Genomic DNA, 18023 nt, shown 5'->3' with positions numbered 1-18023 from the left:
CTGTGATTCAGAAAGTGAGGAAGGCAAAAATATCTCTGCACTGTCACACTTCCCAAATTTATTTCTAAAAGTTTCTGTTGCGTAAAGAGATAACTAGAAAACTGTGTGAGGCAATAGTTACAATTGAAAAGGCCACATATATAAGTCTTAACCGTGTTCTCTCTGGAAAGCTGTTCAGCTAAAAAATTCTTTGTGGGAAAACTTGGCCAAGGCTGCCATTGAGTAAGTTTTTCTTTCAAAAGAGCATTCTTCAAAATATCAGCCTGGATGAAGGAATGGGTCGCATGGCTCAAATGTTGAGATAAACAGGTGTTAGAACTTCAGGAGGGCAGGGGAGTGGATTAGCAAAAGATCAGCTCAGGTAGATGTAGCTTTGCTTTGGAACAGGTGACAAATCAGTCAAGAGCTTGCAGATAAAGGACAGATCAACATGAGTGATATCGTGGTACACATCCACTACAGACTGCCTGCTCAAAGAAATGAAGTACTTGAAGCCTTTGTTAGACAGACGGAGGAAGGAAGCTGTGCAACTGAAGGCTATGGTACTCGTGAAGGACTTCAATCATTCTGATGTCTGCTGGAAGAGCAATATGGCTGTATGCAAGCAACCCAGGTTTCTACAAAGTGCCATAAGAAAATTTCACACAAGTGATTGATGAGTTGACCAAAGGATGTATTATATTAGATGGATGTGAATGTAAAATTTCCCCTCAGATCTCAAAGGTCCTTGAGCCTACCAGCAAATTCTAGCATTATTCACAGCAGACAAAGCAAGCAAGCAAAAAAAAGCACTACAGAAATGTAGGGACTTGTTTTTTTAACAATTTGGGTGAACTCAGGTCCATACTCAGAGTGGGATGCATTAAAAAAAAAAAATAGGTGACAAAATGTTTTCTTGCTATGGTATTTGACAAGCTATTGAGAAAGGTTCCTAGCCTCTGAGAACAGGAACAGCCACAGGCAAGATGGATCTGGGAACTAAAGACTGGCTAGGTATACCTCAATCCCAAGCTGGGGAGCAAATCTACCTGGAAGGTAAATCTAGGTGCAAGCAAAGAAAACCAAGGTGATGGAAACAGCATGGGTTTAACAATGGCAAATTGCTTAACCAACCTGACTGTCTTTTATGGCACTGTGAAAAAGCAGAGAGGACTACTGAATAACCTTGGGAAGGCTTTTGATATAAAATCTGGATAGACAAATTGGTGAGATATGGACCGCAAAAATGGTTGGTGAAATGTGTGGAAAATTTCATGGATGGAAAAAACAATGGGTTATGATCTGTGGTTAGATATCCCACTGGTGGTTGATTACTTGTCATGTTCCTCAGGCGTTGATATTGGGGGTTAATACTGCTTAGTATCTTTATTAATTATTCAAATGATGGAATGCACTCTCAACAATGTTTTTAAGTCATTAATAAAAAAAGAATGGAGGTGGTTTGCATAGCGAGCTTTCAATATTGAGAAGGTAGAGTTATCTGGTAGTCATCAGCAGCTTGGAGAAATGGACTGATGAAATTCAGCACTGGCAAATCTAAGTTTCTGTATCTGTGCTGGAATACAGTCTGGATGGAGGAATAGTTTTGTGCTGCAAGATTGGGATGTTTCACTTCAATAAGCTAAAAATGTCCTTGCTGAGAAGAAAGTCAACTGAACACTGGTTTCTTTTAGCAATAGTGTAGCCTACTCTCAGAGGCTCAGATCATTCTCCTCTATTCATAGCTTGTGAGAATGGAAGTGGAGCACTGTATTTAGTTTTATCCCTCTTCTGTACAAGAAAGACATTGACATACAGCATTAAGTCTACTGAGGGGTTACCAAAAGGGTTATGGGGCTGGAGCATATGGTGTATGTGGAGAAGAGAAAGACGTTTTATTTAGATTTCAGAAAAGAAGGTTTATTGTTGTTTACAACTACCTAATAGCAAAGAGTAGATAAAGACAGAGAAGACAGTGAAAACATGAAAGACAGTAGTTAGGAATTGCTTTAGGGGAAATTCTGATTAGATATTTGAAGGAAAAAAAAAAATCAAAGAGAGGTGGTTAAGCACTGAGACAACTGCCCAAGAAGGCGTGGATTTCTGAACTTGGAGGTAGAACTTGATTGAGTCCTGAGCAATGTGCTCTTAAATGGATCTGCTTTGAGCAGAGGAGACAACAAGATGCCTCTAAGAATTTCTTCCAGCCTAAATTATTCTGTGCTTCTATTTGTAGGGAGTAATATTCAGCGCTGGACAGTTCAAGATTCAACACTGCTTGTCTAGGAATGAGGGTTAATTTTGACTGGAGAGACTGGAATTCTTTTGGTGAGAATATTTTTCTCCAAATTATTATCTAGTATTTGTGGAATAAAAAAAAAATGTATTTCTGGAGAACATGTTATGGATATATCAAATATATCAAATCAGTATAAATAATCTGAAAGGAGTTTTCCAGAAAACACTTTCTGCAGGTAAAATCATAAATATTTTCATTAAGTGGGTTAATGGGGTGAGTTGTTTAGATCCTGGCAGGCTGCGTTACCTGGAAGTAGCTAGCACAAGGCTCACACTCTTGTATTAATTCTCTGGCTCAAACCCCCTTGGAGGTTGTTATTCCCTATGTCTACTAGAAATTCTCTGAGGAATTTTAGCAGTTATGAGTTGCATTAACTCTCCTTTAAGCAACTGACCTGAAATGTGTAAAACCACAGAAAGAGCATCAGCTGGAAAGAATCTATGAATGCTCTGACACCTCTGTTTGCATGGCCTTTAAATCTAGTGCCTGAGTCAGCTTGATTGCAGGGCCTGCTATGTAGAAGCATGTCATGGAGCCATAGATGCTGTTATACTCTTCAGTTCTGTCTTTCAGGGAGAATTTGACCTCTTGATAACATAATGCAAACACAAAATTTACATGTTCCGTGACTTGAGTAGATGTAGCCTGCCAACATTAAGATACAAGTATGCATAAAGCTGCCAAACACACTAAATAGGATGATAGTAAGGAAGCAGCGCAGGGAAGTAAAACCTTCTTTATTACAGTAGATGATTAACAGTGAAACAGCATTTCACCAAGAAGTAAGAAATAGTGCTGGGTAAACAGTATCTGTATGCAAAAGGACCACTCCAGCTAGGCCTTTGTATAGTTCTTCTCCATTCAACATGGCAGACTTCAGCTGGGGATAGAAGGGCTGCAGTCTGAGTGATATGCCTCCCAAGGAAACAACTCCGAAAAGAAAACACTAGGAATTATAGTTTCAGAATAAACTTTTGCTGGTATGTTTTTCCCCTTCTGTAATGTACAGTTTAGCTCCCAACTCACCTAGCATTTTATTTCTCTACAAATTTTATTGTTCTTGATGTCTTTGTGTGTGTGTGTGTGTGTGTGTGTGTGTGTGTGTGTGTGTGTGAAATTAGAAAAAGAAAGAAATAAATGATATTTTTCCTTTCTCTCTTTCTTCCAGAGGGCAATTCTTACCTTTCCTTCATCTGCCACCTCAGGCTTTCATGGTGAGTGCAAGCTTCACTGAACCCTGAAGTATTTGCAAGTGCATGCTAAGGTTTGCTTCACCCTATTAATGGTGAAAGCAAGCCACAGTCTGCATTAGCACATACAGATCAGTGGTAGCTATTCACATCACAACACATTTTCAGTTTGTTTTTGAAATGCTATGCTGACTGGCCACAGCTCTCAATCTGCTGCTGCCCCACTGTGAACCTATGTTCACTAGTGAGAGAAACAACAGCAAAAGCAAGGGGAGTCACAGAGGATAAGTTTCATTTAAAATAAAGATTTCTGTAAGCTTTACAGTTTAATATTTTTGATGAGCCAACTGTAAATAGCAAATGGCGGAATAACAATGGTTCTTTATCATAAGCCTGATAGAGGGATTTTTTTTTTAGCTGTAAGCCTGCAAATTCTGTATTCACAACACTGCTTTATAGAGAAGACTTTACTTTGTTGTACAAATAGGAAAATGGTAATCACAGCTCCAAAGATCAGTAATTTAAGTAACCCAAAATAAACCATGATTTTCACCTGTCATTTCTCCCAAGGGAGAAAAAATAAATGCGTTAAGCTATTTTTGCATAGCTAGAAGTCTAAGGGCACGCAGTCCAAGAAGACAGGCAGATTGCTGACGAAGGGAGGACAGGATGATCTGTGGAAAGATGTGGTCCAAAATGTAAGCACTGGTACGAGTGGGTTGTTAGTATATAGAAATAAAAATTATGTAGTTCAGGGCACACACACACACACACACACACACACACACACACACACAAAAAAAAAAAAGCAAGAATTTTTCATTTCTCAAGCCAGAGAGAAATACTGTCTTGGGAGTTTTAGAATATGCTTGCCTTGACTTCTCTAGGTAGAATGAGAAGAAGTGGAGGAGGTTATGTTCCATTGCATTTTAAGTACCGTCATGTACCATAATGGAGATGTGGAATGTGAGAGACAGATGGTTGTAAGGTTCTATTACTGTGTAATATATTTGGGTGTAAGAACGATGCCAAGTAGATTCACAATTATGAGAATCGTAAATGTTAAACATGCTTTGTTTCCAGCCTTTCATTTTCTGAATGTCATTCTTGCCCATCCCACCCATTTCTCATTATCTCCTTTCTTAGCCTCCATATGATGATTTAAAATCTGCAGCCTGTTTTTGGATTCGTGTCCTGGGCCTTTAACCTCTCAGTTGTCCCTTGTTTCAGTTATCTCTATTCCACAGAGACCAACAGTACAGAGGGTTTCTATCAGCATCAGTAAATCTTTCAAAGAGGAATATAAGACAAGTGTGTGTATGTGTGTGCAATTCAGTATAAGAATGAAGGGCAGTTGGGAAAGTCAAGTGGTAGAACATAAAATATGAATGATGGATGAGGAATAAAGGCAGTGCACACATGCCATGGCATTTGTTCTACTTTTTACAAGAATGACATGTATTCAGCCTGTTGAAGCAATAGGCAGGTGGAAGCTAAGAACTCTTTTTTTTTTTTTTTTTTTTTTTTCAGTATTATTTTACTCATTTGTGGTTTAGAAATTTCTGATTTTTAGCTCTGATTATGTCATTTAACCTCCCTGTACATCAGACTTCTCTCCTATAAAAGGCTTGTGATAATGCTTCTTTCACCTCAGTGTTAAACATATCATTGCAATTAACTAATACTGGTACTCATAAAGGACCCTGTGACTTTCTTGTCAATAGCAAGGGCAGGAGTGTCAAAAACACGAAGCTCTATGCTCTTCTAAGAGAAAAGAGACACTATAGCATACTGCTGGTAGCTTTCCAAGGACTCTGGCACCCTCACACAGGTGGAGGAAGAGGGCATCTGGAAAGGTACAAGGCTTTACTTCTCCTCCATCCGTGTGGTGATGGGTGTGGTATCATCTGAGAGGTACATCAGGGAGTCACGTTTTCTGTGCACATTTGGCTGTGAAAGAAGAATGCTGAAGAATTGCCAAGGATGGGGGTCCAGCCCTGAGGCCTGTGTACACTGTGGGTAGTGCTACAGTTAGCATGACTAAAGCAACCAATGAATAACTGGTGGCTCTCTTCAGTTTTGCTGCGAGCCACTCAAGGACCAGAAATTGCTCAGGACAAAGTCATTGCAGGACATAAAGTCTGGGTCTTGGGTTGCATTTCTCTTGGAAAATCAGAAAGTAGAATCTATTCATAAAGAAATGATATTCTGAATGCCAAAAGAAATTGAACGCTCTTTTGAGTAGACTCATTGAAGAAGTCACAAATGTGACTTTTAATTTTAGGCTTCAAGAAGAAAGTAAATGGTCACTTTTTTTGGAATAGGAAACTGAAGGCATCATGAGGCTATCAGAGCATTAGTTATAAGGTAAAGAAAAACAATATTTGCCAGTAGAATTGTATAAGGAATGCTAAAAGCCCAGATGCTAATAATCATTTTAGTTTGACTTTACACATCTTGACTTTTTTGGAAAACAAGTTTTGGTGATAAGTACAGAGTACTAGCATATTAAAGATCTGAGAGAAAGGGGAAGTTTTTCTTGCTAAATGCACTGTTGTCCAATTAAGATGTCCTAAATTTTTTGCATTGGAGTATGCAACCCATTGCTGATCAAAATGTTGAAAACGTGTAGACTGTATTACAGAACAGTAATTTTCATTCTTTAAATAGCCCCTCATGTCAGAGCTATACATTTCTCTCTCAGAATGTGACTTACTCCTACTACTTGCAATGCTTTGGAGGTGTTCTCTTTGATTTGGTGATACTTGCCTTTAAAACAGTTGTAGCTGTAAGTAAAGTCAAGGAAAAGGAATCAAAATATTACTGGAAACATATTGCAAAACTGTTCATTTTATCACATCCTCCCTAAAAGCAGGATTAATGGTACCTGAGCCATTCCTTACAGAGGGTAAGGAATCTTTCGATTTTTATTTTATTTTTTTTTTGAATACCAAGCAGAAGGATTCTACTTTTGCCTAGGTGCAGTATCCTTTCTGCTTTGCCGACACATAGCAGCAGAACTTTGACTTTTATCTTCCTTGAAAAATTGAGTTGTCAGCAGAGGATGATTGTTTATGATGGGTGGTACAGGTAGAAACATCAGATAGCTTCCAGGCAAGCATAAAGCTTGAATTATTTGAGCATCAATAAGACACAGAAAAAATGAAAAGTACGTCTGGAAGTTTCCTTTCACTATCAGACAGACAGTGAGACAAAACCATTCTGCCTGTTGTTATCAGGAAAGCAAGTTGCTTCTTTCTACTGCAAGCTGCCAGAAGCTGTTTCCAGGTTAATGAGTAAGATTTAAGTCTTGTTCAGAACTTTCTTTAGTCTAAAAGAAAGAGGCATCCTATCCCTTTATATAACAATGACTTGTAGGTTTGTGCTGACAGGACCACTCAGTGATGGATGCCGGTACATGGATTTCATGCAGCCAATGGGATAGCTGTGTAAAGACATCAGATGCATACAAATGATTACTGTACCTTTGAGTCTACTATTGTAACGACAGCTTTTTTTCCCTCTGTTGCTCAGAAATATCTGATAGACCTCTGAGGAATACAGCATATATTTCTATATACAGCTACAGTACCACTTTATCTTTTACCTGTGACTTAGGGCTCATGTGAACACCTCTCTTTAAAATTTTACTAAACTGCCATTGGTACAAGTAGGTGATTTTTAAAAACCTAATTCAGATGATGCAGATTTTTCTGGGTTGTAGTATTGGGAACTTCTCCACTTTGATACTCATGTAATCCTTTTATTTTATTTTTGGATTGAGTCTCTGGCAAGTGTTGTAATTTCTGAACCAGAAGAAAAGATATCTTCAGGTTAAAATGTCACTGTGCCCATCAATCACACTTCAATGAATAGCTGTAGCTCACAAGTTATTCAACAGTGCAATGAATAATTCCAGTCTAGAACTTTTATACCAGTTCCTTATATTACTGAGCCTAACCAGGACTAGAGGGCATGTATTTCTATTCTTTTTCAAAGGATTTATTTTGTGAATATATAAGAATGAAAGTTAGGAATAGAAGTGGATGATAAAATGGTGGATCTGATGTCAGTGCCACAGCATACAATCAACTTGTGTTGATAATGCCGAGAGATTCGTGGCAGATGCATATTCTTGTCTAAGATACAGCAGCATATTTGACTTGATAGTAAAATCTGTAGTAAACAAAACTGGAGGACCTGTTTTCTAATAGTTCATGGTACCAGTGCCTACCAGAAAAAGACTACTTTGTTTTATACGTGCTCAGGAGTGCTTAGACAATTATCTTCTAAAGGATGGAAGCATTTGGGTTTGCTGGAGATAAAGTACACAGAGCATATAGCATTGTAGTGCTCTGGCCCGTGACTCATGATACTTCAGCGTTGCCTTCAGTACTGCCCTGAGTTCTACTGCTGTTTGATATCTTCAGAGAGATTACCTTTTTTATTGTCTCAAACCTGAATATGTTCCTCTTCACTTTACCTCCTCTTCTCTCTGAAACTGTTATGAAATAAACGTGGTTTCTGTAGCACAAACAGTTACAGGTTTTTATGACTGTAATATGGGTGGTTATAAAAACAGTGCTGTTAGAATATATTACAGCCAACTTGTGATGTCTGATCTTTTCATACAGGTGTTTGAACTAAACATGTTAACAATGAACAGGAAAAAAAAAAACATAAAGAAAAGCAGATTAAAAGATATTTTTTTTTTTTTTAGAAGATTTTTTTTTTAATAATTCTGATGTCAATGCCCACTAGCTTCAACTATAGAACACAAAAAGCTAAAAAGCTAGATATGACTGCCTATGCAGTAAAAAGAAAGCACAATTCCCCTTTACATGCGTATATCACTATTGTTTTCAAAGAATTTCCTATGCATGTTTCCTTATGATATAAGGGAATAAAAAGATAACCAAAAACTCTTATCATTTTCAGTTCATATTTAAGGTGAACATTCTGTCCTCTGAGACAAAATATGCTTCATAAACATGTTCATTATCCTCATTTGCCCACTCCAATCAAGTTTAATTGCTCAGCTAAATTGCCTGGTTACCTCAATTTGGAGACATTCAGCTGTTTCTATCACTTATCCTCACACCAATATTCAACTTTCTCTAATAATAAATGGCTGCTGTTCCATGCCTTTTGGCTAATTGTTAAATTACAAGGGTGTGAGCAGTTCTGGCATTTGAAAGACATGTGAAAGGCCACTTGTGAACAAGCCCAGGGACACAGAATCAATGACATTTATACATTATGTGTTACATCTATGCTTTGTAATAGTAAACATATTAAGGTACAAATAAACTGGAGAATAACTTAAAAATACCAACCACATGTTTTTTTTTTTTCTTTCTGTGATTCCATTTCAAACTTTCTTGGCTTTTTTTGGTCCAACTAGATCATTTTTAGTTGTCTCACTGCAAAAACATCCTGAAGGAATATTTGCTCCCCTAACAATCCCTCTGTAGTCAATAGCTTCTACTTGAATTCTGCAGTGTGAAGAATGGGAGACTTGGGACTGAGAAGGTTTAATGTCAGAATTTGCAGTGAAAATGACAGGCTGCTGAAAGAGCTCCCTACCTTGACCCCCACAAGTATTCTGTAAAACAAGAGTGTGTGTGGAGAACTGCTATCTTCCAATTTGTGTTCTTTCTTTTTCCTTGGCTCTGTACTTCTTCTCTGTTTGCTTTGTTCAGATATTTTTTTTGTTTGGTTGGTTTTCCTTTATTCTCTCATCTTCTGTTTTTATTGTGTTCTCTTTAGGTAACCTTATTTTCCTGAATTCTATTCTCTACTCCTATTTGATTTGTTTCCCTCCCTCGATCTTGATTCCTCTTTGTAAAGTTTCCTCTCCACCCACCTCTGTCTTTCTAGTTCTCCTCTCTTACTCTTCTCTGGCTTTTTTTTCTTACCCTCTTATCTTTCCCCCTGCTTCTCTCTGAGGACTCTCTGCCTTTGGCATTTTCCTGTAGATTGGGTTCAGTGGTACTCTTCATGAATGCTGATTATCTTGGTTGGAGCTCTATGAGTATTACACCAGCTGAGTAGCTCTTCATTTGAATCATGCCTTGCAGCCATTTAGTAGGAAAGGAGTGTCACATCCAACTTTGAGTGACAGCTGATTGGCAGGCAAGAAAAGCAGTCACCATCTCTCATGGGAATGCTCAGAAGCTTGAAGAGGGAGATAAAATGTCAAACCACTGTGATCTGCAGCCTCTGCTGCGAGGCCTGAAAGATCAAGCTAGATCAGACACAATCCTATTTGAGTTTAGAGAACTAAGCTATATTGTTTTTACTTTGAATGTCATCATCAGTAGCAAAATTTCTGCATTCTGCAAGAGAGACTCCTATAGATTATGACACCTTGGGCAGTGTAGGTTCCTTCTAAATAAACAACAAATGCATTAGCTCTATAGTTTACCTGAGGAATTGTTACCTACGTAGGGGCCTGCCACTCTAGGAGGTGGATATTCTCAGAATTGAGAAGTAATTTTTATTTTCTAAAACCCTTTTCTAACTTTTGGCATTCTTTGAGCTTTGTACTTTTTACCTGATTGTTACTTAGCACATAAGCACAGTGTTCTTCAACTCTTTGTAATAGCATGGCTTGTGTATCATGGTCATGTCACAAAGTCTTCCGCGGCGCCACAAAACCTCATCATAAAATGGCTGCAACACTGGTATGTGCAGTGGAGAATAAGCAATGAAATGGCTGTCTTCTGTGGGATAGGGGGAATCCTCACAAAAGTATAGGCGTTGTGAATCCTAAGTACCTTGGAATAAACCCTCTTCAAGTGTATATACAGTTTGACTCTATGTAGTTAAAGAATGTGGAGGAAAACACATTTTAAGTATAAAAAGTGAGCTAGACTATCCTATAATTGAACTGCATCGTATCAATTAAATAATTTTAAAAACCAGAATCTTTTAAAGATTTGGGCATGATTGACCCTGGGCTTGCAAGTTAAACTAGGAACTCTTCATAGTTGATTACAATTTGAAGCTTAATTATACTAACCTTTCTAGTGAATTACTCCTCAGCTGAAGCAGGGCAGCCAGGAATGAGAACTGAGAACTGTAGCAGGCATCATTCTTACCTACTTGTTTTTGCTGGCTATCTAACTCTTCTAAAATCAAAACAGATCTAAAGGAATCTTACCTTGCCAACATATTGATAGTCAGTTCCTGTATATTCCTCCAATAAAAAGAACTGATTCCACATCCAACTCCTTTTGGAACGACTGAGGTCTCTCCTGCTGTTTCCAGACAATACCAAAACCTTTTCCTTTTCTGGAAAGCCACTAGTCCTTTTGGACAGCAAAGTTAAGAAACTTTGTTGGGGCTGGCCAGCCCAAAACAGCAACCAGAAGCAATGGTAAGTTCTCATCACGGCAACAAGAGAAGATCTAAATAGCAACTGTTTTTCTTATCCTCAAGCTAACCTATTTTAGTGCATCAAATCCAATCTCATGCCGTCTTCGTTCTTTAAGTAGTCTTTGCAGTCTCAGAGAATCTCTGAAAAGAAAAGTAGTAATGTTGTAAGTATTTTCAAAAGTATTAACAGTCATCATTACAGCAAGTAAATAAAAAAACTAAAAGAGCAATCAAAAATTAGAAGAGATTGTTGAAAAGCTGCTCCTGGTTCAAAACATTGCAAGCAGTCCTTTAAATAATTGGAGTGAATGTATATTGATTGAAGGAGGTAGTCCTGATGTGTTTTGATGTTGGTGGTGTCTTTTTTCCTTCACCTTCATTTACATTCATTCATGAACTAAAGCAAAAAAAAAGTATTTACATTTTTATAGCCTGGACTTTGCTATATAGTTGATTAATTTCTGACTGGGGATCTTGATGTGGTTACTTTTTGCACTCAAGAAAGATTAGCAAGAGTGCATACTGTCATCTCAAGGACATTCAATTGCTACAGTTATGGGCTGAAGAGCCTGAAATTTTCAGGATTTTACCTTCAAATTTTAGGAATTTCTATTTAACTTCATTTAGGAAGGGTCAAGTAAACAGGTTAGTGAAGTAGATGTATATATTTTCCAATATCTCCCATACTCTGGACCTCCTTGACACTTGAAGTTCAATGGAAGTCATTGGTTTTTTTTGTTAACTGTTGCTTGAGTTACGTGCTGAGTTTTGAAACTTTAAATGAATAGTTATATATGTAAGTATTTTTATTATTAATTAAAAGGTATAACAGTTATCTAGTTAATCTCTGCCTCTGGGCTCCTACTAGATACTAGTTCCTATTTTTAATATTAAATATCTGTAGACCTTCAAAACAATTATGAAAATGATTCCTATATCACTGAAGATTGCACAACTTTCATTGTGGAGAATATCATGTGTTCAGTACTATAGCTTGGTGTTGACAGTTCATCTGTTTTAAAGAAGTTGAAAGCTTTTATTAAGTAAGAAGAAATGATATAAGGAGCCAAATGCCTAATGAACAGCTTTGGAACAATTTGTTATCTGAAGAAATTAGTTGACAGAAAAACTTCCACACATATATTCCTATATATAGGAATATTTTTCATAAACATTTTTTTGTTTGTGTGGTTTTGTTTGTTTGTTTGTTTGTTTTGTTCAAACAGATCCACTCTTAAAGTTTATTTGCTTGATTTTCATTTTGTTTTGCACAGATGCTCTTTGGATAAGTTATTTTTTTCAACATTCTTATCAGAAGCTATAAATCGTTCTGAACCAGCTCAAAATTCAACAAGACAGCTCTCAGTGTTTGTAAATAAAATTGTTGAATGGTAATCTGACTTTATACTAAATCCAAAAGAGATTTTATTTTATTTTCTAGACATTTCATGTATCACTATTTGGATCATACTGTACATCAAAGATCATTTTTTCCTCTTTAATTTATGTTGGGTTTGTCAAGGTGCAAATCAGGCAGAATTTAACCTTTGAGGTACATTCATGCAGTTAGAACATTTCCAATGCCTCCTTTTAGCCACTCTGCTGGTTGTCACTGTTCTTAGTAATACGCTGTATAAAATAACCTCAAGTCTCTTGTAGTTCCTCTTAGTAAATCATTTTCCATTAAAAAAAAAAACTCCACTTAACTTTTAGATGGATGGTAATGGAAAAGGGTTGTTCAAACTATATCGTTTTACAACTTCACTAGGTAAAATACCATAAGAAGGTACCTTCTGGGTGAGAAGTCCGTTTTTTTAACATTAAGAGGAAGGGTGGAAAAGATGCAATTAATTCTGAAATGATGTTGTTTCCTCTGGAGAAAAGGAAAGGTTCCCAGTTAGATCTCATTAAGACCAGTAAACCTTCTGTGGGCAAAAACTCCTCCATCCTGCAGGGCTTGGGAGATGTGCCTACATAAACATTTGAACATTGTGAGGCAGGTTCAGACCTACGGGTTTACACTCATCTGAACATACACATGTTCAGGAGCCACAGTAAGAACAGATGCACTGCCCACAGCAAGGTGGCCTTCACAGGAAAGTGGGGAAGTGTGAGAGAAACAGAAAAAGCTAAATGTGAGTAGACTTGAAGTGTTTGGTAGATTCAGGCACCAGGCAAGAGAGAGCTGAGGTAGCTTCAGCTTTCTGCCTGCTTTTATGGCATGTTATCTTCATCCTATGCCCTTCTGACTTGCTCAGGCTCTCATTTAAGGCTCTGCCAATATCCCGCTTTGTTATCCCTCAGCTCTGAGTCTCTGCACTCTGATAAGACACAAAAGGGGAAATGATGTCGCACACCGTGCTTCTGACTCCCACACTGTTGCCCATCTGCTCTGCAGGGAGGTTGCTGGCTGCCTGGGTGAGTTAATGAGTGCCGTGGGCAGCTGCAGCCCTGGCAAGCTGCCCTTTAACTGCATACCTGTCGTGAAGCTAGCTTGGAGTGAAGATAGGAAAAGGCAGGAGAATTAATTTCTGGCTGTGTGCATGTGGCTCACCTTGCTGGGGAGGAAGGGTCTGAGATAGGGAGTACAGCATATAAGCAAACATATTATTTTGCTATTAGTGAAGTCTGCATGGCATAAGGGAGTGAAAATCATCACTCCACAGGCTCCACCAGCACTCATCTCATTGCCCCCACAGCTAAATCCCACAGTGAGCTTGTGTACCTCTGCTCCTATACTTAATGTTTCCTGAGCAGTGCTGCCTGGAGCAGAACTGCCTGACAGGATTTGTGCCAGCCTCTTAAAGGATCAGTCCTTCAAATGCCAATTGCCAGGAAACAATTATTCCTACAGGGGAATTTTCTGCACTTGAAGTCAGCTATATTTCACAGCTCTGATGTCATGGGAGAGGTTTTATAGTGGCTCAAGCTGAAATATAGCTCATGAGAATGATATCATAGCTGTGAAATATAGCCTTTTATTCTTCTTCGCAGAGATGTGTCCAAAAAGCTGAAATAGGGGCATGATCCCATAATGTCCCTCTTGACTAGGTGGTCTTCATGCAGAAGCTGAGTAGCTAAGCCACAGCAAATTCTGTGTGTACGGCAAGAGAGCAGACATGTTTTTACAGACCTTGGTTTGAGTGTGCAATCGAGATGAGTACCAACCGAAGCCCAGGGTGTCTTTACAGTTATCTACAGTTACCTAACTGTATTATGGGTCATAATGATAAATTTAGTTTGATGTGAATAAAAAGAATATACTCTGAGCTGGGTCCTTAGTAAAGAGTCTCTTAAATGGCTTTTGTGCTTTTGTTTCAATGTCTCATGCTGCAGAGAGATCTCTGCAATGTAGTAGCTCTTCTCTAGCAATTTCTGTGCTTACTCCTTTCTTTAATTTGAAAACAAGTCAATCACCAGGAATGCTTTTTTCTGTAATTGGAAGAGTGCAAATATAATTGACAGGATGTTTCCCTTGGTCTCCACCAAGAGATGGGGGCTAAAATTTGTGTTTTCTTCACATCATACGAAGACAGACAGTAAGACAGAAAGAATACTTTAAACATTTCACTTTTCTCAACCCTCAGCTGGTCAGCTGGTTGGGGAACGCGCTGTGTTAATCAACTGAAATGTCAAGAGTGAAAAACGATTTCACTGTACAACATTCTCAGACAACTGGCTTAGCTCTGTCAGCTCAAATACTTATCAAATCTGGAATTTTTATTGGGGAAGAAGGAATCTGCACACCCAAGCTTAAAAAAAATAAATCCCAGTCTAACTTTAGGTATGATGACTGTTAACATAAAAGCAGTGTCACTTGCAGTGAAATAAGTGACTTTGGTGTGACAAGCTGCAGATAAAAAGTTTATGTTCATGCCTCTTTGAAAGATCAAAACCTTAGACAATTGCTTAATCACTATAAATATCAACTTACTTGAAAATTATTTCCCTTAGGTGATGATGTTCATAGTCAACCTTTCTGTTCACCCTTCCCCACAGTATCTCATTAATGTAGATGTCTTCATGTCACTGATGTGAGAATTCAGTGCAATTGTATAATCTTTCTGAGAAATACTTCATTATTTCAACTAGAAATCAATGAGAAAATGTATCCGCTGGGGTTTATCTGATGCATCAGGGAGCACTGTCCTGGAGATGGCTTTCCAGCACAGTGACAACCCCCAGGTGCAGGCTCTTGACATGAAGAACACCAGAGGCCTCCACCTCCACTCCCACTCGGTGTAGTAGGTTGTGCTGCTCTTTGTAGGTGGTTGTTAGTAAACCAGACCAGAAAAGAGCCTTCCCCCCAGAGGCATTAGTAAGGAGAGAGAAAACATTTTTTCATTCTTTTCCATCCATTCCCATAGTATCTCCCCCTCAATAAACTCTCAAAGGAATCTGATTTGTAAATTGTTATTGAACTAGGACTTAAAAATTACTTCTTTACAGATTCCATGCATTCAGTGATGTTTCTGTCTATATATATGTATAAATATATATATGTGTCAGGCACTGTGGGCTGCTGATAATTAGATGTTAAGTATCCTTTTAATGTGTCAATAATCATGAGTCTCTAAAATCTCTGACATAACCGTTACTCAAGTGCAATAGATCTTTTATTTCTTATTCACCTAAATATAGTTTCACTGTTTGAGAGCTAGGTACAAAGCTTCAGACATTAGGAATAAGGTCCATTAGTCCGTATGATATAACATTGATTGCATTCAAGAACTGATAATTTACTGCTGTTCTCACATGAAGAGTGAGTGAGGAGTTGTAAGTTAACAGATGATGTGACATAGTAACTGAGGGAACTGAGTACGGAGAATGATACAGATATGCCCTGCAAGATTTGATTGCAGATGTGAATATTCAGACAAGATTTATTTATTTATTCAGTTCTTTATGGTGCATGGTTGGGGATGGGGGGGGGAGAAGCTGTATCTGTCCTCATCAATGTTCAGCTACTTGGGGAAAATAAACACGAAGGCAAAAAATAGACCTGCTGTTTAATTCAAGTAGTATTACACAATGAACACTCTGGCATATGTGCCTCTACTGGCACAAAATCAAACTTGTTTTATGGTTGGGGTGAAAAAGTATAGACTAGTTCATCAACACCTGTGTCGTGTCTACCAGTACTCTTATGCTGACATCAGGTACAAGTGTTTAATTTGTCAGACTTTTCAGAGAGAGAGGAAAGAATCAACATTTCATTGTCAAAGCCTGAGGAATGAAGGGTGGGGAAAGCATTAATGGGGGGAAGAAGAATGGACAGATATTGATTCCTAGTTTTGCTGTGTAAGCTGCTCTTTGGAAGGAGGCATGCTAGGTGAGGATCTGGTGATTATTTATTTAGATTTTACCTTGTTGCAAATCCATGTCAAAGAAGCAAGATCACAGTCCATAAAATAATCTGAACAACCCAGAAGAGCCAGGACCTCAAGATGTCCTTGGGGCTGTCCTCACAATGACAAAGTGTACAGTTCTGCCCCGCAGGAAATATTGCAAGAAGAGGATTAAGGCTGTAAGTAAAATCTGAAAAAATTACTTTCTCATCATGGAGGGGGAAAGGTTAAAGTAGCAATCACTACACAAAGAAAAGACAGTATTCCATCTAACCTAAGAAAATAGAGGCTTCCAAATTTAACATATTCATTTATTTTCAATGTCATATTCATATATTCAAATATATCATATTGATACATTTTCATATATAGTAAAGAATTCCTTGCTGGATATTTTCAGTAATAGCTAAATTTCATGTACTCAAAAGCTGTAATGCTGCAGACTTGTCCATAATTGACTTGGACTTAAAAAGAAGTTGAGTTTGAGCTTACTTTACAATTATGTTTCTCTTATGACCAGTAAGATCTGAAAGTCTCAAGTGTAAATTAGCTTTTACTGCTCTGAAATCCAAATGCCCTTTTCCCTCCATTCTCCATGAGGCATTCCTTTGCAAGTATCACTCATAAACAGAAAAAAAGGCTTCTTCTTTTTTTTTTTTTTTTTTCAGACTAAAGATTGCTGATGAAATTTTAATCTTCTGGTGTTCACTTTTTCTTTTTAATATCTTTGTTATATAAACATATGCCCTAGTGATCATTTCTGAATACACCTCTGAAATTCTAAACAGAATAGAGCCAAGAGGGAATTCAAACTGAAAGATACGTGGTTTTAAACCGTAGGTTCTTTCTGAAGACATGGAGTACACAATGTAATTGCAGCCAGCAGTGGTTGATTATAGTGTCTTTGAAAGCCGTTTTTTATTCAGTTCTCTCAGCAGGATAAAAAGGTCCAGAACTATAAAAATAACTGAAAGCAGCAGAAATGTTAAGATAACTACTACCTGAATCCTGCATTGGGATCTATTAACATGGCACTTTGGCATAATGTGATTGCTTTAATCCCAGTGAACCAGAATGCACGCAAACATCAGCCTTCACAAGAGCACAAGCATTCAAAACAAAGTGAGAGGTAAATCTCTCTTGTTAGTGCCTCAGTGGTGGTGGCTACGGGTGACTGTATGACTATAAGATTATTCAGTAGCTGGTGAGTGGACTGATGACGTGGTTTGTTCTCTTTCAGATAGTTTGACTTTTTTTACCTGCCACTTGAAAAGGGCCTCAGTTTCATCTCGTTTCAGAAATGCCAAATCTAAGTCTCTGTACTTAGAAATGCTGGAAGCATACCTTTCATCCACTGCGCATAAACAGTCTCAAAAAACAAGACAAGAATGTCACAGGAAAGGATATCTTATTTTTTCCATTGCATGGATGCAGTAAGAAACTAATCTGTGATCACTCAAGAATATAAAAGTCCTGCAGCTGGGTAGGGGTAATTACCAATATCAGTACAGACTAGAGATCAATTCACTGAGAAGCCCTACAGAGATAGACCAAGGGGTTACTGGTGGATGAAAAATCAGACCCGAGCTGGCAATGTGCACTTTCAGCTCTGAAAGTCAATTGTAGCATGGGTTGAATAAAAAGGAAATTCATCCATCAGGGTGAAGGAGATGATTGTCTCCCTCTGCTCTACCCTTGTGAGGCACCACCTGGAGTACTGTGTCCAGGCTGTTGGGGTGGGTTCAGAGAGGAACAAAAAAATGATCAGAGGGCTGGAGCATCTCTCCTGAGAAGAGAGTGATGGAGCTGGGATTGTTCATCATAAAG

The 18023-nt window shown here is 38.1% G+C and overlaps 1 protein-coding gene across 1 annotated transcript in view; it reads right to left on the bottom strand.

Moving 5' to 3' along the window:
- LOC122172028 (cadherin-6-like) overlaps nt 1–18023 on the bottom strand; it is a 102215-nt gene that overhangs the window by 43149 nt on the left and 41043 nt on the right. The window contains 1 exon segment of the mRNA XM_042840016.1: nt 10634–10989. Coding sequence (XP_042695950.1) covers nt 10634–10861 — 228 coding nt within the window. The 5' untranslated portion in view covers nt 10862–10989.

The sequence above is a fragment of the Centrocercus urophasianus genome, unplaced genomic scaffold (genome assembly GCF_019232065.1).
Source record: "Centrocercus urophasianus isolate 14NV4802_14NV808 unplaced genomic scaffold, USGS_Curo_1.0 seq_11, whole genome shotgun sequence".
Taxonomy (NCBI): Eukaryota; Metazoa; Chordata; class Aves; order Galliformes; family Phasianidae; genus Centrocercus; species Centrocercus urophasianus.
The sequence above is the reverse complement of the archived record's forward strand: the minus strand, read 5'-3'. Positions and strand labels throughout refer to the sequence as shown.